Here is a 23,823-nt window from a genome sequence, read left to right as displayed (position 1 = left end):
CTCCTTGTGCTAATAACCACACAGCTCTTGAGCTGAAGTATTTATGGTGGAACAGGGAAAGAACTTTGCTACACAGGGCACCGGCCCCCCAGGACTGGATTTGGACACCCCTGCTTTAGCTAGAAGAAAAAGGCAGCACAAGTCGATGTTAACTGGCCAGTGAGGTAGTTCCCCGCTCATAAATACTAATCAGCTAGCCAATCGTGTAGGGCTTCACTCGTGAATATTAAAAAGTTCTCCTGATCCACGGTGCTAAAAGAAATTTGCGGCCGGGACACACTGGATGTGCGGCGGAAAATATCAAATTTCATTTCGGCGCCCATGTTAACAGATTAGAGCGGCCGCGTGCGTGCGCGAGATGCGGGGCTCACTCCTCGCGGCAGCGGCGCAGCATCTACAGTCACGCGCGCGGTAAGCGGTTCTCTATGGAAGCGTATTGCATTCATCTGGGGGAAATTAATTCTGTTTTTCCGAATTAATGAGATAATAATCCCGTTTTTCAGAGCAATTTTTTTTCTGAATTAATGAGAACCTTCCTGTTTTTTAAGATGCACGATCTGTGCCGGAATCATAGTTTATATCGGAATCCAGGTCCAAATGTTTATTAAATATCACTTTAAACATGTAATAATATTACTTAAATATTCTGTTATTGATGGCCATTTTCGAGCCGGATGCGCCGGAATTAGCGGTTTGAAGGAAAGACACTGATTTTAGTATTGATCTCTGGTGCCGTTTTGTGGTAAATATGCTTGTGATGAATATGTCTGATGAATGTTGCTGCTTTGTCATTTTTTAATTAAATTAATTAACCTGTTAGTTTAGCTCGCGCCCCATTTTGGCGGCTCTTCCCGCCGCCGTCGCGCGCCCACTTTATGTTTCATAAACTTCAGTTCCCGCTTCGTTAGGGGAAGCTGTGCTGTTTTTATATCGTACAGAAACATAAAGTACAGGCGGCCTGATGGGATTAATAATTCTTCCTCCTGCCTACAGACTCCTGCCAGCTGACGCTGGACCCGAACACAGCAAACAGATTCCTGTCTCTGTCAGGGGGGAACAGGAAGGTGACACATGAGTGGGGGGAAGAGCAGCCATATCCTGATCATCCAGAGAGATTTGACAGCCGCCCCCAAGTTCTGTGCAGAGAGAGTCTGACTGGCCGCTGTTACTGGGAGGTTGAGTGGGATGGAGATGAAGCCTGGATAGCAGTGACTTATAAAGGGATCAGGAGGAAAGGAGGGAGTTATGACTGTGTGTTTGGATACAATGACAAGTCATGGTGTCTGTACTGTAATACTGACAGTTACTCTGTCCTGCACAATAATAAAAAGACTCTCATACCCATAGAGCCCTCAGGCTCCCGCAGAGTAGGAGTGTATCTGGACTGGGGGGCTGGTGCTCTGTCCTTCTACAGAGTCTCCTCTGATGGACTGACCCCCCTGTACAGATTCACCTCCTCATTCACTGAGTCCCTCTATCCAGGGTTTTATGTTTATAACTCCTCAGTGTCACTGTGACGTGTTGCTGGTTCTCCTGCAAAAAGGTAAAATCTCTGCTTTTTAACCTTTATAATCCTTTTTACTCTGAAATGTACAGAACTGTGCAAAAGTCTTAGGCAGGCAAAGAAAATGATGTTTAGATTATCCTCCTGTTGGTGTAAAACTATGATATGATGCCTGTCAAAGTGTGTCAGCTTCGCCATTTCAGAACCTCTGCTAAAATCATCCCAGTATTTGCAGTGACCGTCCAGTGCAGCCATGTATTTTTAGACTTGGCCACTAGCAGACCTCATACAGCTAGTCAATCTCTCACTGACTTTTTAAACTGATATATTTCATTATTTAATTGAGCTGTTGGTGAAATTTAACAAAATCATGGAACGGCTGAGGTGCCCCTGAGGAGAAGTTTGGGAACTGAAGCGATGTTCATCTAGCCATCCAACTAGATATCAGTAACTTTTTAGGAAACAGAAGAAATTATTACTAGTTTTTATTGTGTTACTCTGGCTTAGAACAAAATACACAATTTAACATTAGAACAAATTCAAAGTACACTTGCTACCCAGATAAACAGCTTTGAACATTTCTTTGTTTGTCGGCCTAAGACTTTCGCACAGTACTGTGTGTTTGACAAAAAATAAATGACTGTGTTCAGTGAGCTGAATAACATCAAAAATATAGTTTAATAGTTTTTTTCTTTGACTAAAATGTAATTTAAATGTAATCCTGATTGGGGGGGGCTATCCCCTTCTCCTGTATATGTACATTTTATATATTTATGTCCATTTACTGTATTTCCTCCCTGTACAATGACAATAAAGGCTTTCTGTTCTGTCCTATTAATGTCCTGCTTCAGCGTCACCCAAAGCATAACTGAGTAACATAATGAAACCACAGTCTGCTGGATTAAGTTAAATTCACTGTATTACTGCAGCTGAACATAACTGACATAATGACTGTCAATCAATGTGTATAATAATCATTTAACTGGAGACATAACAGACTGAAAAAAACTGGAAAATATAATTATGTCCTGGTTCAGTGGATTAAAGTAAATAAAATTATTATTAATATATTTAAATAAAGAAATTTGATTTGTTAAATAATTAACACCCTTGCCACCCCCACCCCCCAGTAATAGGTCTGCTTGCTCCCCCGTCATACAGAACGGGCAGGTGCCCAGGCACCCTTGCCACCCCCACCCCACTGTAAAAGATCTGGTTATGCCCCCGTGAGACAACGGGCAGGTGCCCAGGATCCCTTACCCCCCCCCATCACACTGTAAAAGGTCTGATTTCTTCCCCGTAGGACAGAAGGGGCAGGTGCCCAGGCGGCATTGCCACCCCCACCTCCCTGCAAAAGGTCTGGTTCTCCCCCGTCGTACAAAAAGGGCAGCTACCCAGACACCCTTGCCACCCCCGCCCACCTGTAAAAGGTCTGGTTAAAGACCTGTCAGACAGGACGGGCAGTTTCCCAGAAACCCTTGCCACTCCCACCCCACTGTGAAAGGTCTGGTTCTCCCCCGTCGTACAAAAAGGGCAGCTACCCAGAAACCCTTGCCACCCCCACCCCACTGTGAAAGGATTGGTTATGCCCCCGTCAGATAGAACGGGCAGGTGCCCAGGCACCCTTGCCACCCCCACCCCACTGTAAAAGGTCTGGTTGCTCCCCCATTGGACAGAATAGGAAGGTGCCCAGACAGCCTTGCCACCCCCACCCATCTGTAAAAGGTAGGGTTATGCCCCCGTCAGATAGAACGGGCAGATACCCAGACACCCTTGCCACCCCCACCCCACTGTGAAAGGTCTGCTTACTCCGCCGTAGGACAGAAGGGGCAGGTGCCCAGGCAGCATTGCCACCCCCACCCCCCCCGCAAAAGGTCTGGTTAAAGACCTGTCAGACAGGACGGGCAGTTTCCCAGGTAACCTTGCCACCCCCTCCCCACTGAACAATGTCTGGTTCTCCCCCATTGTGCAAAAGGGGCAGCTACCCAGACACCCATGCCACCCCCACCCCACTGTGAAAGGTCTGGTTATGCCCCCGTCAGACAACGGGCAGGTGCCCAGGATCCCTTACCCCCCCCCCCCCCACACCACACTGTAAAAGAACTGGGTACTCCCCGTCAGACAAAAAAAGCATGTGCCCAGGCACCCTTGCCACCCCAACCCCACTGTAAAAGGTCTAGTTACTCCCCGGTAGGATCGAAGGGGTTGGTGCCCAGGCACCCTTGCCACCCCCACCCCACTGAAAAAGGTCTGGTTCTCCCACGTCGTACAAAAAGGGCAGCTACCCAGACACCCTTGCCACCCCCACCCCACTGTGAAAGGTCTGGTTATGCCCCCGTCAGACAACGGGCAGGTGCCCAGGCACCCTTGCCACCGTCACCCCACTGTAAAAGGTCTGGTTATGCACCCGTCTGACAGAACGGGCAGGTGCCCAGGCACCCTTGCCACCCCCACCCCACTGTAAAAGGTCTGGTTACTCCCCCATAGGACAGAAGGGGCAGGTGCCCAGGCAGCCTTACAACCCCCCCACCACACTGTAAAAGTTCTGGTTATGCACCCGTCGGACAGAAGGGGCAGGTGCCCAGACACCCTCGCCACCCCCACCCCACTGTAAAAGGTCTGGTTATGCACCCGTCTGACAGAACGGGCAGGTGCCCAGGCACCCTTGCCACCCCCACCCCACTGTAAAAGGTCTGGTTACTCCCCCATAGGACAGAAGGGGCAGGTGCCCAGACACCCTTGCCACCCCCAACCCACTGTAAAAGGTCTAGTTACTCACCGGTAGGATAGAAGGGGCTGGTGCCCCGGCAGCCTTGCAACCCCGACAACACTGTAAAAGGTCTGGTTATGCCCCCGTCAGACAGAATGGGCAGGTGCCCAGGCACCCTTGCCACCCCCACCCCACTGTAAAAGATCTAGTTACTCACCGGTAGGACAGAAGGGGCTGGTGCCCAGGCAGCATTGCCACCCCCACCCCACTGTAAAAGGTCTGGTTTCTCCCCCATAGGACAGAAGGGGCAGGTGTCCAGGCAGCATTGCCACCCCCACCCCCCTGTAAAAGGTCTGGTTAAAGACCTGTCAGACAGGACGGGCAGTTTCCCAGGCAACCTTGCCTCCCCAACAAACTGTAAAAGGTCTGATTTCTCCCCCGTAGGAAAGAAGGGGCAGGTGCCCAGGCACCCTTGCCACCCCCACCCCCCTGTAAAAGGTCTGGTTATGCCCCCGTCAGACAGAAAAGTCATATGCCCAGGCACCCTTGCCACCCCCACCCCACTGTAAAAGGTCTGGTTATGCCCCCGTCAGACAGAACGGGCAGTTGCCCAGGCACCCTTGCCACCCCCAGCCCACTGTAAAAGGTCTGGTTTCTCCCCCATAGGACAGAAGGGGCAGGTGTCCAGGCAGCATTGCCACCCCCACCCCCCTGTAAAAGGTCTGGTTAAAGACCTGTCAGACAGGACGGGCAGTTTCCCAGGCAACCTTGCCACCCCCACCCCACTGAAAAAGGTCTGGTTCTCCCCCGTCGTACAAAAAGGGCAGCTATCCAGACACCCTTGCCACCCCCACCCCACTGTGAAAGGTCTGGTTATGCCCCCGTCAGACAACGGGCAGGTGCCCAGGATCCCTTACCCCCCCCCCCCCCCCACCACACTGTAAAAGAACTGGGTACTCCCCGTCAGACAAAAAAGGCATGTGCCCAGGCACCCTTGCCACCCTCACCCCACTGTGAAAGGTCTGGTTATGCCCCCGTCAGATATCGGATAGGTGCCCAGGCAGCCTGACAACCCCCCCACCACACTGTAAATGTTCTGGGTGCTCCTCCGTCGGACAGAAGGGGCAGGTGCCCAGACACCCTTGCCACCCCCAACCCACTGTAAAAGGTCTAGTTACTCCCCCATAGGACTGAAGGGGCAGGTGTCCAGGCAGCATTGCCACCCATCCACCCCTGTAAAAGGTCTGGTTCTCCCCCGACGGACCAAAAGGGCAGCTACCCAGACACCCTTGCCACCCCCACCCCACTGTGAAAGGTCTGGTTATGCCCCCGTCAGACAAAAAAGGCATGTGCCCAGGCACCCTTGCCACCCCCACCTCACTGTAATAGGTCTGCTTACTCCCCCGTAGGACAGAAGGGGCAGGTGCCCAGGCACCCTTGCCACCCCCGCCCACCTGTAAAAGGTCTGATTTCTCCACCGTAGGACAGAAGGGGCCGGTGCCCAGGCACCCTTGTCACCCCCACCCCACTGTAAAAGGTCTAGTTACTCCCCGGAAGGATCGAAGGGGCTGGTGCCCAGGCAGCATTGCCACCCCCACCCCCCCCGCAAAAGGTCTGGTTAAAGGCCTGTCAGACAGGACGGGCAGGTTCCCAGGCAACCTTGGACCCCCACCCCACTGAAAAAGGTCTGGTTCTCCCCCGTCGGACCAAAAGGGCAGCTACCCAGACACCCTTGCCACCCCCACCACACTGTAAAAGGTCCGGTTACTCCCCCGTCGTACAAAAAGGGCAGCTACCCAGGCACCCTTGCCACCCCCACCCCACTGTAAAAGGTCTAGTTACTCCCCGTAAGGATCGAAGGGGCTGGTGGCTAGGCAACCTTGCCACCCCCCACCCTACTGTAAAGGGTCTGGTTCTCCCCCATAGGACCAAAAGGGCAGATACCCAGACACCCTTGCCACCCCCACCCCACTGTGAAAGGTCTGGTTACCCCCCCGTCACAGAGATCGTACAGGTGCCCAGGCACCCTTGCCTCCCCAACACACTGTAAAAGGTCTGGTTATGCCCCCGTCAGACAGAATGGGCATGTGCCCAGGCAGCATTGCCACCCCAACCCCCCTGCAAAAGGTCTGGTTAAAGCCCAGTCAGACAGTACGGGCAGTTTCCCAGACACCCTTGCCACCCCCACCCTACTGTGAATGGTCTGGTTATGCCCCCGTCAGACAACGGGCAGGTGCCCAGGCACCCTTGCCACCCCCACCCCACTGTAAAAGGTCTGGTTCTCCCCCGTCGTACAAAAAGGGCAGCTACCCAGACACCCTTGCCACCCCCACCCCACTGTGAAAGGTCTGGTTATGCCCCCGTCAGATAACGGACAGGTGCCCAGGATACCTTACCCACCCCCCCCCACACCACACTGTAAAAGAACTGGGTACTCCCCGTCAGACAAAAAAAGCATGTGCCCAGGCACCCTTGCCACCCCAACCCCACTGTAAAAGGTCTAGTTACTCCCCGGTAGGATCGAAGGGGTTGGTGCCCCGGCAGCCTTGCAACCACGACAACACTGTAAAAGGTCTGGTTATGCCCCCGTCAGACAGAATGGGCAGGTGCCCAGACACCCTTGCCACCCACACCCCACTGTAAAAGATCTAGTTACTCCCTGGTAGGATCGAAGGGGCTGGTGCCCAGGCAGCATTGCCACCCCCACCCCACTGAAAAAGGTCTGGTTCTCCCCCGACGGACCAAAAGGGCAGCTACCCAGGCACCCTTGCCACCCCCATCTCACTGTAATAGGTCTGCTTACTCCCCCGTAGGACAGAAGGGGCAGGTGCCCAGGCAGCCTTTCCATCACCTCCCGACTGTAAAAGGTCTGGTTATGCCCCCGTCAGACAGAACGGGCAGGGCCCCAGGCACCCTTGCCATCCTCACCCCACTGTAAAAGGTATGGTTACTCCCCCATAGGACAGAAGGGGCAGGTGCCCGGGCACCCTTGCCAGCCCCACTCCACTGTAAAAGGTCTGATTTCTCCACCGTAGGACAGAAGGGGCCGGTGCCCAGGCACCCTTGCCACCCCCACCCCACTGTAAAAGGTCTGGTCATACCCCCGTCAGACAGAACGGACAGGTCCCGAGGCACCCTTGCCACCGTCACCCCACTGTAAAAGGTCTGGTCATACCCCCGTCAGACAGAACGGACAGGTGCCCAGGCAGCCTTACAACCCCCCCACCACACTGTAAAAGTTCTGGTTATGCACCCGTCGGACAGAAGGGGCAGGTGCCCAGACACCCTCGCCACCCCCACCCCACTGTAAAAGGTCTGGTTATGCACCCGTCTGACAGAACGGGCAGATGCCCAGGCACCCTTGCCACCCTCACCCCACTGTAAAAGGTCTGGTTACTCCCCCATAGGACAGAATGGGCAGGTGCCCAGACACCCTTGCCACCCCCAACCACCTGTAAAAGGTCTGGTTAAAGACCCGTCAGACAAGACGGGCAGTTTCCCAGGCAACCTTGCCACCCCCACCCCACTGAAAAAGGTCTGGTTCTCCCCCGTCGTGCAAAAGGCGCAGCTAACCAGACACCCTTGCCACCCCCACCCCACTGTAAAAGGTCTGGTTGCTCTCCCGTTGGACAGAATAGGAAGGTGTCCAGACACCCTTGCCACCCCCACCCCACTGTAAAAGGTCTGGTTGCTCTCCCGTAGGACAGAATTGGCTGCTGCCCAGGCACCCTTGCCACCCCCACCCACCTGTAAAAGGTCTGGTTACTCCCCCGTAGGATAGAAGGGGCAGGTGCCCAGGCAGCATTGCCACCCCCACCCCCCTGTAAAAGGTCTGGTTAAAGCCCCGTCAGACAATACGGGCAGTTTCCCTGGCAACCTTGCCACCCCCTCCCCACTGAAAAAGGTCTGGTTCTCCCCCATCGTGCAAAAGGGGCAGCTACCCAGACACCCTTGCCACCCCCACCCCACTGTGAAAGGTCTGCTTATGCCCCCGTCAGATAACGGGCAGGTGCCCAAGATCCCATACACCCCCCCCCACCACACTGTAAAAGGTCCGGTTATGCCCCCGTCACAGAGAACGAATAGGAGCCCAGGCAGCCTGACAACCCCCCCACCACACTGTAAAAGTTCTGGGTGCTCCTCCGTCGGACAGAAGGGGCAGGTGCCCAGACACCCTTGGCACCCCCACCCCAATGTGAAAGGTCTGGTTATGCCCGTCAGACAGAACGGGCAGGTGCCCAGGCACCCTTGCCACCCCCACCCCACTGTAAAAGGTCTGGTTACTCTCTTTAGGATTGAAGGGGCGGGTGCCCAGGCAGCATTGCCACCCCCACCCCCTGTAAAAGGTCTGGTTAAAGCCCCGTCAGACAAGACGGGCAGTTTCCCAGGCAACCTTGCCACCCCCTCCCCACTGAAAAAGGTCTGGTTCTCCCCCGTCGTGCAAAAGGCGCAGCTAACCAGAAACCCTTGCCACCCCCAGCCCACTGAAAAAGGTCTGGTTATGCCCCCGTCGGACAAAAAGGGCAGCTACCCAGATACCCTTGCCACCCCCACCCCACTGTAAAAGGTCTGGTTATGCCCCTCTCAGACAGAACGGGCAGGTGCCCAGGCACCCTTGCCACCCCCACCCTACTGTAAAAGGTCTGGTTATGCCCCCGTCAGACAGAACGGACAGGTGACCAGGCACCCTTGCCACCCCTACCCCCACCCCACTGTGAAAGGTCTGGTTATGCCCCCGTCAGACAGAACGGGCAGGTGCCCAGGCACCCTTGCCACCCCTACCCCCACCCCACTGTAAAAGGTCCGGTTATGCCCCCGTCACAGAGAACGAATAGGAGCCCAGGCAGCCTGACAACCCCCCCACCACACTGTAAAAGTTCTGGGTGCTCCTCCGTCGGACAGAAGGGGCAGGTGCCCAGACACCCTTGGCACCCCCACCCCAATGTGAAAGGTCTGGTTATGCCCGTCAGACAGAACGGGCAGGTGCCCAGGCACCCTTGCCACCCCCACCCCACTGTAAAAGGTCTGGTTACTCTCTTTAGGATTGAAGGGGCGGGTGCCCAGGCAGCATTGCCACCCCCACCCCCTGTAAAAGGTCTGGTTAAAGCCCCGTCAGACAAGACGGGCAGTTTCCCAGGCAACCTTGCCACCCCCTCCCCACTGAAAAAGGTCTGGTTCTCCCCCGTCGTGCAAAAGGCGCAGCTAACCAGAAACCCTTGCCACCCCCAGCCCACTGAAAAAGGTCTGGTTATGCCCCCGTCGGACAAAAAGGGCAGCTACCCAGATACCCTTGCCACCCCCACCCCACTGTAAAAGGTCTGGTTATGCCCCTCTCAGACAGAACGGGCAGGTGCCCAGGCACCCTTGCCACCCCCACCCTACTGTAAAAGGTCTGGTTATGCCCCCGTCAGACAGAACGGACAGGTGACCAGGCACCCTTGCCACCCCTACCCCCACCCCACTGTGAAAGGTCTGGTTATGCCCCCGTCAGACAGAACGGGCAGGTGCCCAGGCACCCTTGCCACCCCTACCCCCACCCCACTGTAAAAGGTCTGGTTATGCCCCTGTCAGACAGAACGGACAGGTCCCCAGGCACCCTTGCCACCCACACCTCACTGTAAAAGGTCTGGTTATGCCCCTGTCAGACAGAACGGACAGGTCCCCAGGCACCCTTGCCACCGTCACCCCACTGTAAAAGGTCTGGTCATACCCCCGTCAGACAGAACGGACAGGTGCCCAGGCACCCTTGCCACCCACACCTCACTGTAAAAGGTCTGGTTATGCCCCTGTCAGACAGAACGGGCAGGTGCCCAGGCACCCTTGCCACCCACACCTCACTGTAAAAGGTCTGGTTATGCCCCCGTCAGACAGAACGGGCAGGTGCCCAGGCACCCTTGCCTCACCAACACACTGTAAAAGGTCTGGTTAAAGCCCCGTCAGACAGAACGGGCAGTTTCCCAGGCAACCTTGCCACCCCCACCCCACTGTGAAAGGTCTGGTTATGCCCCCGTCAGACAGAACGGGCAGGTGCCCAGGCACCCTTGCCACCCCCACCCCACTGTGATAGGTCTGGTTATGCCCCCGTCAGAGAGAACGGATAGGAGCCCAGGCAGCCTTACAACCCCCCCACCACACTGTAAAAGTTCTTGGTGCTCCTCCGTCGGACAGAAGGGGCAGGTGCCCAGACACCCTTGCCACCCCCACCCCACTGTAAAAGGTCTGGTTATGCACCCGTCAGACAGAACGGGCAGATGCCCAGGCACCCTTGCCACCCTCACCCCACTGTAAAAGGTCTGGTTACTCCCCCATAGGACAGAATGGGCAGGTGCCCAGACACCCTTGCCACCCCCAACCACCTGTAAAAGGTCTGGTTAAAGACCCGTCAGACAAGACGGGCAGTTTCCCAGGCAACCTTGCCACCCCCTCCCCACTGAAAAAGGTCTGGTTCTCCCACGTCGTGCAAAAGGGGCAGCTACCCAGACACCCTTGCCACCCCCACCCCACTGTGAAAGGTCTGCTTATGCCCCCGTCAGATAACGGGCAAGTTCCCAGGATCCCTTACCCCCCCCCCCCCCACCACATTGTAAAAGGTCCGATTACTCCCCCGTAGGATAGAAGGGGCAGGTGTCCAGGCAGCATTGCCACCCCCACCCCATTATAAAAGGTCTGGTTATGCCCCAGTCAGACAGGACGGGCAGGTGCCCAGGCACCCTTACCCCCCCCCCCACCCCACTGTGAAAGGTCTGGTTATGCCCCCGTCAGACAGAACGGGCAGGTGCCCAGACACCCTTGCCACCCCCACCCCACTGTAAAAGTTCTGGGTGCTCCCCCGTCGGACAGAAGGGGCAGGTGCCCAGAAACCCTTGCCACCCCCACCCCACTGTAAAAGGTCTAGTTACTCCCCGGTAGGATCGAAGGGGCTGGTGCCCAGGCAGCCTTGCCACCACCACCCCACTGTAATAGGTCTGGTTATGCCCCGTCAGACAGAACGGGCAGGTGCCCAGACACCCTTGCCACCCCCACCCCACTGTAATAGGTCTGGTTATGCCCCGTCAGACAGAACGGGCAGGTGCCCAGACACCCTTGCCACCCCCACCCCATTGTAAAAGGTCTGGTTATGCCCCCGTCAGACAGAACGGGCAGGTGCCCAGGCACACATACCCCCGCGACACGTATATCGAAAGACTGGAACAATATTGCTTAGCTAACAACCTTGAAAATGAGAGAAAAGTGGCAGTCTTGCTGAGTGTTATGGGCGAAATGACATACAACTTACTGAGGAGTTTAACCGCGCCGCAAAAACCTGCTCAGAAATCGTTCAAAGATATAACTAAACTGTTGCAGGAGCACTTTAATCCGAGGCCACTTGTTATTGCAGAGAGATTCAGGTTTCATAACCAAAATCAGCAAAGGAACGAATCAATTCCCAACTATATGGCAGAGCTCAGGAAGCTCACAGAACATTATCAGTTTGGCGCGGGCTTGTCTGACGCACTCAGAGACAGGCTTGTGTGCGGTATGCATAACGAAAGCATACAAAGACGACTCCTAACCGAAAAAGACTTGACATTAGCCAAAGCATTAGAAATTGCAGTGGCAATGGAAACTGCCTCAAGGGATGCATCACAGTTACAAAAGAAAATGACAAGTGAGACTCATAATGTTAACAAATTCTCAACCAAGCCAGTCAAGGCAGCTGTATGCTTCCGATGTGGGAAAAGTTCTCATGACCAAGCAGACTGCTGGTTTCGTGATAAGAACTGTAAACACTGTAATAAAAAGGGCCACATACAGAGAATGTGTAAAATGAAGCAAAGTGAGGAAAAACAAAGATTCCAGAAAAGAGATAAAAGGGTGAATGAAATGAATGACACCGATACAAGTGGTTCAACCTCAGATGATACTGACACAGGGTTGGGGCATATAGCACTCCATTCAGTGTCAGGCAGTGATAAGAGGATGATATGGGTGACCCCAGAGATTGAAGGAAAGAAAGTAGAAATGGAACTAGACACTGGATCAGCACTTTCTCTTATATCGCTGAAAGATTACAAAGAGAAGTTTGCAAATATTAAATTGAAACATATACCACTGTTACTGAAAACATATACAGGAGAAAAGGTGGCACCGGTGGGAAAAGTGAAATATGAAGACAAAATGAAAACTTTGGATTTGTATGTGCTGCAATGCGGAAGTGTACCATTATTTGGACGTGACTGGCTGCATATGATTAAGCTCAATTGGCAGTCTATTAAGGTAATGCAGCCCATTGAGAATGAAAGCAGTAAAGCCACACAGGAAGAGCTGAAAATTTTACTTCAACGGACAGCATCAGTCTTCCAAGAGGGCATAGGAACTTTAAAACACATGAAAGCACACCTCACAGTGGATGAGCGTGCCTCAGCCAAGTTTTTGAAAGCTCGTCCTGTCCCCTATGCGTTGCGTCCAAGAGTAGAGACAGAACTAAAGCGACTAGAGGACCAGGGTATTTTGTGCAAAGTTGAATGGTCAGACTGGGCAACACCAATCGTACCAGTTGTGAAGAAAAATGGCGCGATAAGGCTATGCGGCGACTTTAAGGTAACAATCAACCCAGTTCTCCATGCAGATCAATACCCGTTACCACGTATAGAAGACATTTTTGCTTAATTAGCTGAAGGGCAACATTTTTCAAAGCCCACCAATGTTTCCCAGCTTCGCTCATTTTTGGGACTGGTCAATTACTATCACAAATTCCTGCCAAATCTTGCAACTGTGCTTCATCCATTGAACAGCCTCCTACAAGCAAAAGTGACCTGGAAATGGACAAAGAGTTGTGACCTGGCATTCCAGACTGCGAAAGAACTTATCCCATCCGAAAAAGTCTTGACTCACGGTAACCCAGATTTACCTCTTCGCTTGGCTTGTGATGCCTCGCCATATGGCACAGGTGCTGTCCTTTCACACAAAATGCCGGACGGCTCTGAACGCCCTATTGCCTTTGCATCCAGATCTTTATGTGCTGCTGAAAAGAACTATGCACAAATTGACAGAGAAGGGCTTAGCCTTGTTTGGGGTGTCAAGAAATTCAACCAATACCTATATGGCAAATGTTTCACATTAATTACAGATCACCAACCCCTAGTGGCCATTTTTAACCCTAGGAAATCTATTCCGGCTATGACTGCAGCACGTTTACAAAGATGGGCATTGTTTTTAGGTGGACACAGATACGTGATTGAGTACAAAGGCACAACACAGCATGGTAATGCTGATGGACTCTCTCGTTTACCATGTGAACCTGAAGTCAATGCCACTGCAGACCCAGCTGAGATGTTCCATACAACCCTTCTGGAGAACCTACCTGTCACAAGCGCACAGGTCAAACAGGAAACATCCAGAGATCCAACTATGGCAAAGGTCTTTGAGTTAACTGTGAAGGGGTGGCCTGCCAAAAACACAGTGGCCTTGCCTGAATACTTCAGTCGACGCGAGCAGTTATCCGTGTGTCATGGGTGCATCATGTGGGGTACAAGAGTTGTTGTGCCACCCAAGCTGCGATCCCGAGTCCTGGGAGCACTTCATGATGGACACCTGGGTGTGGTAAAAATGAAAAGTCTTGCAAGAAGCTATATATGGTGGCCAGGCATTGATCAACAGATAGAGGAAATGGCCAAATTATGTCCTGAATGTCAGCAGACGCAAAAACAGCCTCCATCCGCCCCTGTCCAGAGCTGAGAGTGGCCAACTGCCCCTTGGCAAAGGATCCACGTGGACTACGCTGGGCCTTTCCTAGATCGTATGTTTCTTGTGGTGATTGATGCATATTCAAAGTGGCCAGAGGTCTTCATAGTAAAAAATGCCACAAGCACAAAAACAGTGGAACTACTCCGCACACTGCTTGCAAGAACAGGATTGCCTGAACGACTTGTCAGTGACAACGGCAGTCAATTCACATCCGAGGAATTTCAGTCCTTCCTCCAGAGAAATGGCATCAAACACACCACAGCTGTACCTTACCACCCCGCCACGAATGGGCTAGCTGAACGATTTGTTCAGTCATTTAAACAGTCAATGAAAACAATGTCAAATGCTCAAGTGTCACTACAAGAGAAGATGGCAAATTTCTTACTTGCATACAGAAATGCTGACCCTACTACCACAGGTCAAGCTCCAGCCGTATTGTTCATGGGAAGAAGACTGAGGTCACGTCTTGATTTGCTAAAGCCTGACCTGCGTAGAGATGTCATGCAAAAACAATCCATCAAAGCAAAGACTGGTCACGTTAGAAACTTTGTGATTGGACAAGTTCTGGCAAGAGACTACCGTCAGTCTAAGCAGAAATGGCAGCATGGTGAAATACTGTCCAAGACAGGCCCTCTAACATACACTGTGAGAGTTGGGGAAAGTGTTATCTGGCGTCGACACGTCGATCAATTGCTGGAAGCAACCGCTCAACGTTCAGCCAATAAGAGCACAGAGGATGACCTTCATAACCCTGAGGACTCTGATGAGCTCGTGTGCACAGCCTCAGAGCCGCCGCCTCCTGATCATGGAAATGCTGCACTTGTTAATGCGGGTATTCCTGAGGTTCCTGTTCAGGGCTCTGACCCTCACGAGAGACGCTATCCTGAAAGAGCTCATCATCCTCCCCAAAGACTGGACCTATAGAAATGCATTGCGTTGTTTTTGCCATGTTTAATGAGTGTTAGGTGTGTTAACACTAGAACTGCCAAATCTACGCAAATTTGCGTAAATTCCCTGGGCCTAACACCTACTAGCATCCCTGCTGAGAGTTTCTTGGGCCATTGTCCTCCTGCTTTTGTTGTGCAAACACACCCATTACCTGTGAGGCCTGGCACATTTGCATTTTTTTACTCAGAGCAGCTAAAATCCAAGGCAGGCTAAACCTCTGTGTGTGACATGGAAACCTTCACAAAAGTCTGCCATATCTATACCAAATATCCCACATGCTGACTGACCTGCAAATATGAAAGACACACATTCACAAAATATATGGAAGCACAAGTCTGTTTTATTTATAAAAAAAATTGAGTGTTTCAAACTTTGCAGTGTTTGCAGACCCAGTGACCATCATCCCTGCATTTGGCGCAAGTGAATTTGTAACACTTTGCACTGGTAAACCTGCTGCGGTTTCTGTTGCAGTTCTCCTGTACCTGACACTGAGTTGTCCATACAAGTCCTGGCACAGCAGCAGCCTTCCTCTGTCCCCATAGCCTTTTGTGGCATAAATTGGCAATGGAGTTCCTTGGCTAGATGACTCAAAAATAATCTTCTTTTGCCTTCCCACCCTGTACATGCCTTGTACAGAACGTAGGAATTTGCCACCACCAGGTCCAGCATGTTGTAAAATACAGCTACTGGCCACCTGCATGTTGCTGCTCTTACGGAATACATGCGCGCCATTTGGTCCAACACATTTACACCACACTATAACAGCAGAGAGAGAGAGAGTCATGAGTGTATTTGCTTTTTTTCTACCTTCTTTCTATATAGGCCTGTATAGTACATATCAGAAAACATTGTAGCACTGATGTAAAATTATACACACATTCACATACCTTCATGTGGTTATAGTCTGTTATCGTGTTGGGTTTCCTCTTTCTGCCTTCACAGATCGCCACATCTTGGTCCAAGGAACTCAGAACACACACAATCTTGTTTTTTTAGGTGCATAAATTGTCAAGGAGACACTGCCACTTCTAAGCACTGACGCGGAGAATTCCTCTTGCTGTGCAGTGTCCTTTGAAATTGGAGGAAGTTCATACCAAACTTTATTCCCTGTGCTCAGTAGTGTTGTTTTGCGCTGAAGCAGTCTGTGTGACAGTGCCAGTGAGGTGAAGAAATTGTCCGTTGTGACATTTCTCCCGTCATCCAGAAATGGCTCCATCAGACTCATGACCATGTTCTCTGCCAGCCTCTCCCTTTTCTGGTGACTGGGGTCCTTTCCCAAGTTAGGGGACACGTTGCAGACGTATTTGGTCTCCAAATCCGTGGCCATCCAGAACTTGATCCCAAATTTGTCCGGCTTGGATGCGATATACCAAGTGACATGGAATGGATCCACATCTACTCCACGTTGTCTTTCCACCGGTGTCCCTCAGGGCTCGGTTCTTGGCCCTCTCCTATTCTCCCTCTACACTAAATCTCTTGGCGAAGTTATATCCTCACATGGCTTCTCCTACCACTGCTATGCCGATGACACTCAACTCATCCTCTCCTTCCCTCCCTCAGACACTCATGTCTCCACTAAGATCTCTACATGCTTGGCAGACATCTCATCTTGGATGACCACTCACCAGCTAAAACTCAAAACTAGTAAAACTGAGTTGCTTTACATCCCGGCTGACTCATCCCCCCTCCAGGACCTTGCGATCTCCTTTGACAACTCCCTGATCCGTCCTTCGGTTTCTGCTAGAAACCTTGGAGTTACCATAGATGATCGGTTGTCATTTTCCTCACATATCGCCAGTCTTTCTCGCTCTTGTCGGTTTCTCCTCTTTAACATCAGGAGGATACGTCCATTTCTTTCCACCCAGGCTACCCAGATACTCGTCCAGTCCCTCGTCATCTCACGCCTTGACTACTGCAACTCGCTTCTAGCGGGATTACCACTGAGCGCCATCCGTCCCCTCCAACTGATTCAGAATGCAGCTGCTCGTCTTGTTTTCATCCTTCCCAAGTTCTCCCACACCACTCCTTTGCTGCGCTCCCTCCACTGGCTTCCTGTAGCTGCACGCATCAGATTCAAAACACTGATGCTCGCATACAAAGCCAAAAATTCTCTGGCACCATCCTACCTAAAGGACCTCATCACACCCCGCTCTGCACCACGATCTCTCCGATCCTCCAGCACTGCTCGACTGGTCCCACCTCCCCTCAAGGCACAAGGAAGACACGCATCTCGGCTCTTCTCTGTCCTGGCACCTAATTGATGGAATGAACTCCCCCTAGATGTCCGAACAGCTGAATCCTTGAATGTCTTCAAGCGACGACTCAAAACTTTTCTTTTTCAGAAATACCTGACGTAGAACTTCTATATTCTTACTCGACTCTTTTTCTGGTGTGTGTTTTAAAAAAATTAAATAAAATAAAAATTCTGCACTACTCAATGGCGTTCTCAGAGATAGTATTCGTAGCTGGGGTCCTTATTGAGCTAGCATCGGAAATTCATTGCAGAGTCTCAAAGCACTTATGTAAGTCGCTCTGGCTAAGGGCGTCTGCCAAATCCTGTAAATGTAAATGTAAATATACTGCATGGACAATGAACCTTGGTCGAGAACAGCTGTACATCTATGTTCATGTGTTCTCCTGGAGTGAAACTTTCAGCACAGTTCTTGGTGAAGGCTGGCAGAGAACGTGGTCATGAGTCTGATGGAGTCATTTCTGGATGACGGGAGAAATGTCACAATGGACAATTTCTTCACCTCACTGTCACTGTCACACAGACTGCTTCACTTTACTGGGCATGGTGAATAACGTTTGCCGTGAACTTCCTCCATTGGCAAAGGACACTGCACAGGGAGAGGAATTCTCCACGTCAGTGTTTAGAATGGCGCGCATGTATTCAGTACGAGCAGCAACAAGCAAGTGGCCAGTAGCTGTGTTTTACAACATGCTGGACTTGGTGGCGGTGAATGCCTACGTTCTGTACAAAGCATCTACAGGGTGGAAAGGAAAAAGAAGATTGTTTCCGATTCTTCTAGCCAAGGAACTCCATTGCCAAATACAGGGATGATGGTCACTGGGTTTTCAAACGCTGCAAACACAGACTTTGAAAGATAGACAGACTGTGTGGGACAGTAACCACTGAGACAAAAGGCAGAAAGATGACGAAGAGATGAACCTGGAACTGAGGCACGGATACATCAATTTTTACATGAACAGCCAAACATGCAAAGCTGGAGAGATCACACAAAAACAAAATTCACTTTTGGTGTTATAATTCAGTGATGGCCAATGAAAATGAAATGACATTTTATTCTGTATGTGTATGAGCATGTCAAAAACCATGGACCATGACTTCACTCAGCTTATGACATTTATATACAAACATGCATTGGAGACTGAAGTGTTAGCATGTTTTCATTTTATTCATTTCATGCTATTAGCAACTTTTCATTCTATTTTCACTCAATTTGTTTTATAAATAACACAGACTTGTGTTTCCATATATTTTGTGAATGTGCGTCTTTCATATTTGCAGGTCAGTCAGCGTGTGGGATATTTGGTATAGATATGGCAGACTTTTGTGAAGGTTTCCATGTCACACACAGAGGTTTAGCCTGCCTTGGATTTGAGCTACTCTGAGTAAAAAATGCAAATGCGCCAGGCCTCACAGGTAATGGGTGTGTTTGCACAACAAAAGCAGGAGGAGGATGGGGCTGAAGACCTGCGAAAATCACAGCAGGGGTGACAAACACCTTGGGACTCTCAGCAGAGAATAAAAACTCGGTAAATCTAGTGTTAAGTGTTCAGCACGAATGTCGAAGTGTTCAGGACTATTTGATTGTAATTGTAAAGTTGTAATTGCCAGTACTGTAGTTGTGGGGTATATTATTGTTTCGTTTTCCTTTTATATGAGATAGACATCAATGCTGTAAGGGAGGAAATGTTATGTTCACATTAATTATATAGGAACTACTTTTCTGGTATGTACCACAATAATTAACATACAGACTGGCTAGCGTAGGAATACGCAGAGTTAGAGAACTATATAGTCCTACACTGTGAAGTGACATGCGATGCAGTACAATTCCTAGTAAAGACATTGCTAACTTTACTTTGGTGTCTGTTGGATGTATGTTGTGAAAGTGAGAAACAAAACAGCCATTTTGAATGGAAAGCGAGGCAGAGGAGGGAGTCACCCCAAGTGGAAGCCTTGGAAGTACAGTCACATAACAACGGCTTGGACCGTAAACTTTGGCTGGTGCCACATTTTACCATAAACGATGCTGAAAAATGGGCTGAGGAGGGATGTTGAATATCAAGAGCAGTTCTGTTAAAAGGATACAGCGACTGAATAGAGGGGAACATTACTGATATTAAAGGTAAGTTAAGGATTTTGACAGGCGTAGCCTAAGTGTCAATGTACTAGCTAATCGGCAAACATCAAAATATTGTTTGCAGCGTGAATAACTAACGTTAGTCATTAACAAGCTTGATTTATTTTCCGAGTTTACAATTTTCTGAGACAACAAGCACTATTATCCTGAGAGAGGCTGAAAACGCTGGATACATATTACTAAACATATATGGTACATTACAGAGTTAATCAATGGGGTATGAATATATTTTAGGTCCAAGCAGAGTCAGGTACTTCACCTCCAATGGATCATGGGTTTTCACATAGAAAATAAAAATCTTCAGCCCCACTGTGAGGAATTATAGCAGGAGGCAGCTTGGTTATATGAAACATCCTCACTACTGTAAATCCATGATTCTGCAAAAGTGTGTTTTCTAACTTTGAACTGAGCTTCTAAGTGTCCCGGTTACAAGGAAATCAAGAGAAAGGTAAACCTTGATCACATTCTCGTCTTTGATAAGATGTACATCCTGGTTCACAACAATATGCCACACTAGCATCAACGAATTTTGTGGAATTCATCCCACCTCAGCTTCGTTTTCATTTTGAAAATGGTGACCTCTGCAAAATAAGCTAATAGCCCCCCCAATTCAGTGCCAGAACGTTGGAGTTCACCCCAGTGAGCGAGAGGGTTACCTCCCTTCCACTTCGAGTTGGCGGAGGGGGTCTGACTGTTTATGCGTATGCACCGAACATCAGCTCAGAGTACCTGGACTGCTTCGAGACCTGGGAGGTGGGCTAGGAGGTGCCCCCCGTGGGGACTGCATTGTCCTGAGACATTAACGCTGATGTGCGTAGCGACAGTGAAACCTGGAAGGGTGTGATTGGGAGGAACGGCCTGGCCGATCTGAATCCCTGTGCTGCCCACAGTGTGTCCATAACGAACAGCATGGTGGAACATAAGTGCTCCTGTGACCGGAGCACCCTGGGCCGCAGGTCGATGGCCGATGGCCGTCTGATGGGACTGGCAATTTGCCACTTTTAATATCTCTCCTTAAATGTTTCATGTTTTTTTTATTTAATTTTTTATTGTCATATTTAGTCCTACGATTTTACTTTTTTTTTTTTAATTTTAATTTTTTATCATCTTTTCTGGAAAGCACTTTGAATGACCTTGTATGAAGTTGTGCTATACAAATAAACTTGACTGAAACCGACATAAAATATTCATTCTCTACTCGCTTCAGCTTTTCCAGTTTACAGCTGGGATCCTCCAGTACAGCAGAGAGCAGCTTCACTCCTGAGTCTCCTGGGTGATTGTAGCTCAGATCCAGCTCTCTCAGGTGTGAGGGGTTTGACCTCAGAGCTGAAGCCAGGGAAGAACAGCCTCTCTGTGACTCTACAAGCCTGACAGCCTATTGAAAGGAAACCACAAAATTTCAGACAAAATACAGGCAGCCGCGACCTGTCAAAACACCAGTGCTGACGTTGCCAGTGACTGGCCTGGACCCACCAGAGCAAACAGCCCTTCAGCACCCCCCCCCCCCCCCCACCCTTCCCCCCATCCCAGGTCTCCCTGTTGCTGATAAAAAGCTGCCATTCGGGGGGTAATATTCTGCACTTGGGTTTGCCTGAGTGCCTCTGTTCCTGCAGCTGCCACACACTGTTCACTGAAGCTCACCTTTTAGCATCACTGACTGTAATAACAGACATAAATGATTGGCTTCTAAATTATACCATCCAGTGAGAGCGACCCACTGCATCAGACAACTGGACTCTCTCATCCCCAGTCCTGCCAGAAGAAGAGCACTGAGGACAGAGAGGATGAGACCCTGGACTGACGTCAAGATCAAATGGTGTGACGTCATAGAAACCGCAAGATGCCCACGGTCGAGCACAGAACCACCCGTGAGGAAGTGAGGAATGCCAACAGGAGGCGGCCGACAGCTGATAATAGCCCCAGAGAGGGGGCGGGATCCCCCCCCCCCCAGCATAGCTCAAAGCCTGCATCGTGGGCAGGAGGGGGAGAGGGTGACTGGTGAGCAATCTGCTTGTCCTCTCTCTCTCTCTGTCTCTGAACACAGACGCCTGGAGGATGACCACCCAGAAGGGACTGCGGCCTCCCACCTGCTCAGCCAGAAACCATGGAGCCGGGCCCAGGTGGGTGAGGGAGGAGCCAGCCTCCTCACTCTGGCTGCCCTTCCTAAATGTCCCCCCCTTACCCCTAAAATAAACCACTGGGGGTGTCCACTGCAACCCGGTGTCTCCTGCCTCCTTGTTTTGGCTGTAAAAAACACTGGCAGTAGGTGAATATGTTTACAGTGGATGTCAAAAGCATACAAACTCCTGCTGTATCTGTGGGCTGACCTAAAGCTATTTAATTCATTTTCTTAAAATAGTTCATCTTCTTTTCCACAAAAATATAGCTCACATTGCTTGTTTTCATTTCATCATTTACAAAAACAGAAGGTGATATTTCAGTAAAATCAGATTTATGAATTTAATCAGCAAAGTGAAAATTATATGTGAATCCTCCTATAACATATTCAGACCAATGAAACAGCTTCCACTGCGGTCGTCAGCCATCATTCTGCCTGGTGTCACCAAACTGGGCTGGCTTTCCTGAAAGCTTTCAAACGCTAAGCAGTTTGTTAACTAGCACTTAAGTTTGACCGTTAATTAGCAAGCATTTCCCGAAAGCCTTCATAACAAAAGTAGATGGTTATCTTGCTGGTAGAGTAACCAGTGCTCCCCCTCACTCCTTGTTTTCTACATTCTTCTTCCTTTGAATTTTTGCCTGCTTTCGTGTCACAGAGACACAGAGTTTGGCCAAAACACACTGATGCTCTTTTTCGGGCAATGTAACAATGCTGCTGATATAAGACCCATACAGAGTATCAGACATATGAGTGTCCCAGTTTACCTTTGTCCCATTTAACATTCACCCAGCCCAAAAGGTCTCTTTATACATTCCATACCTGTTGGCAATATAAATACAATGAATGATTTCACTGATGAAATTCGCCTTGTGCTGCAAAGGCAGAACTGCAATCAACTGCATTCCCTGGCACAACAACCGCCCTGTGTATCAATCGACGCGTCTGGAGGGCTAAGAGCTGCCAGCCATCGCTGTGACCGGGTCCCTCATCCTCTGACTGTATATGAAGCCGCTCAGTCCCCACAAGCCGTAGTGAGGAATTGTCTCTATGAAAAATTACCCTTTTCTTTCCCGAGTGCTTGCAGCTCCCTCTGTGTTGTCCTGTGTATGTGACGCAGCTCCTGACCCCCTGCCCAGTCAGCATGATCCCCAATCCCCATTTCCTGTGTGAACGGAACTGGTTGCTACCGCGCGAACTTTTAAACCATAGCTATTACCTAAATAATAATTAGAATTAAGCAATCAGAAAAATCTTGGCAAGCTTAGTAGTCTCCTGATAATCTTCCAAAGCACGACGGATTAATCGCCTCTGCCCCCGGAGTTTTTCCCCGCTAAACGTAAGTATAAGTATATCACTATGGCTCCTGTCGTTTGCTCCGAGTGCAGTATGTTTAGTTATTCTTCTCCCGTCATTAGTGGTACGTTTGTCTGCGATAAGTGTCAGCTAGTTGCCAGGCTGACGGAGAAGATCGCAGACTTAGAGGGACGTATCCGGACGTTACGGGAGATTCAGGAGAGTGAGAGTTTTATTGACGCAGTGTTAGCGGCTCCGGATATGTCCGCTATAGTGAGCCAGTCTCCCACCGCTCCGGCAGCAGGGCCTTCGCAGCAAGGCGTGTGGGTGACGACCCGGCGGCATAGCCGTAAGTCCAAACAGAACTCACACCGGCACCATTCACCCATTCACGTTTCCAACAGGTTCTCCCCACTCAATGAAACACCCACTGAGCCGCCTGTTGAAAGTGCTCTGGTAATCGGCGATTCTATGTTAAGAAACGTGAGAGTAGCGACTCCAGCAGCTGTAGTTAATTGTCTCCCTGGTGCCAGAGCGACCGACATCTTATCAAACTTAAAAGTGCTGGCTAAGAGTAAACGTAAGTATTCGCATATTGTTATCCACGTCAGCACTAATGATGTCCGATTGAGGCAATCGGAGATCACTAAAGCAAATTTCATAAAGGTGTGCAGCCTTGCGAAGAAGATGTCCGCGTCAGTAACATGCTCTGGCCCCATCCCTGCTAGACGTGGCGACGAAATGTACAGCAGATTATCGTCGCTGCATCGCTGGCTGTCGGAATGGTGCCCGATAAATGGTGTGGGTTATATAGACCATTGGCGGACGTTCTGGGGTAGGCCTTGGCTTTTGAAGAGGGACGGTATTCACCCCTCGTGGGCTGGCGCCGATCTCCTGTCAAAAAGCATAGCTCGTAGTCTTAAGGCAGATCGCTGACTAACCAGAGCCAAGCCAAGGCGGCAGGCAAACCGGCTAAACCGACCGCCTGCTAGTCGCTTAAAGTCGTCACCCAAGGTTCATATTATTGAGACTGTGTCTGTTCCCCGCGGTTTTAATCGTGGGGGTTCATTCCACCGTAGTGCATGTCTTAAAAACCTTAGAGAAATTAGACCTAATTCACTTCTGGATAGTA

The 23,823-nt window shown here is 50.4% G+C and overlaps 2 protein-coding genes across 10 annotated transcripts in view; one reads left to right on the top strand and one right to left on the bottom strand.

Moving 5' to 3' along the window:
* Nucleotides 1-23,823, top strand: part of LOC125721467 (NACHT, LRR and PYD domains-containing protein 12-like) — a 247,462-nt gene that overhangs the window by 34,423 nt on the left and 189,216 nt on the right. For 5 of the 6 annotated variants that reach the window (XM_048997393.1, XM_048997398.1, XM_048997396.1 and 2 more), the window contains one exon: nucleotides 994-2,342. In XM_048997393.1, coding sequence (XP_048853350.1) covers nucleotides 994-1,517 — 524 coding nt within the window. In that variant the 3' untranslated portion in view covers nucleotides 1,518-2,342. Of the gene's footprint in view, nucleotides 1-993; nucleotides 2,343-23,823 lie in introns of those variants that run through there. The other variant, XM_048997395.1, reaches the window with a different exon arrangement.
* Nucleotides 1-23,823, bottom strand: part of LOC125721464 (NACHT, LRR and PYD domains-containing protein 12-like) — a 388,574-nt gene that overhangs the window by 256,800 nt on the left and 107,951 nt on the right. The window lies entirely within an intron of this gene.

The sequence above is a fragment of the Brienomyrus brachyistius genome, unplaced genomic scaffold, assembly GCF_023856365.1.
Source record: "Brienomyrus brachyistius isolate T26 unplaced genomic scaffold, BBRACH_0.4 scaffold33, whole genome shotgun sequence".
Lineage (NCBI taxonomy): Eukaryota > Metazoa > Chordata > Actinopteri > Osteoglossiformes > Mormyridae > Brienomyrus > Brienomyrus brachyistius.
This window is presented reverse-complemented; position numbering and strand designations above follow the sequence as displayed.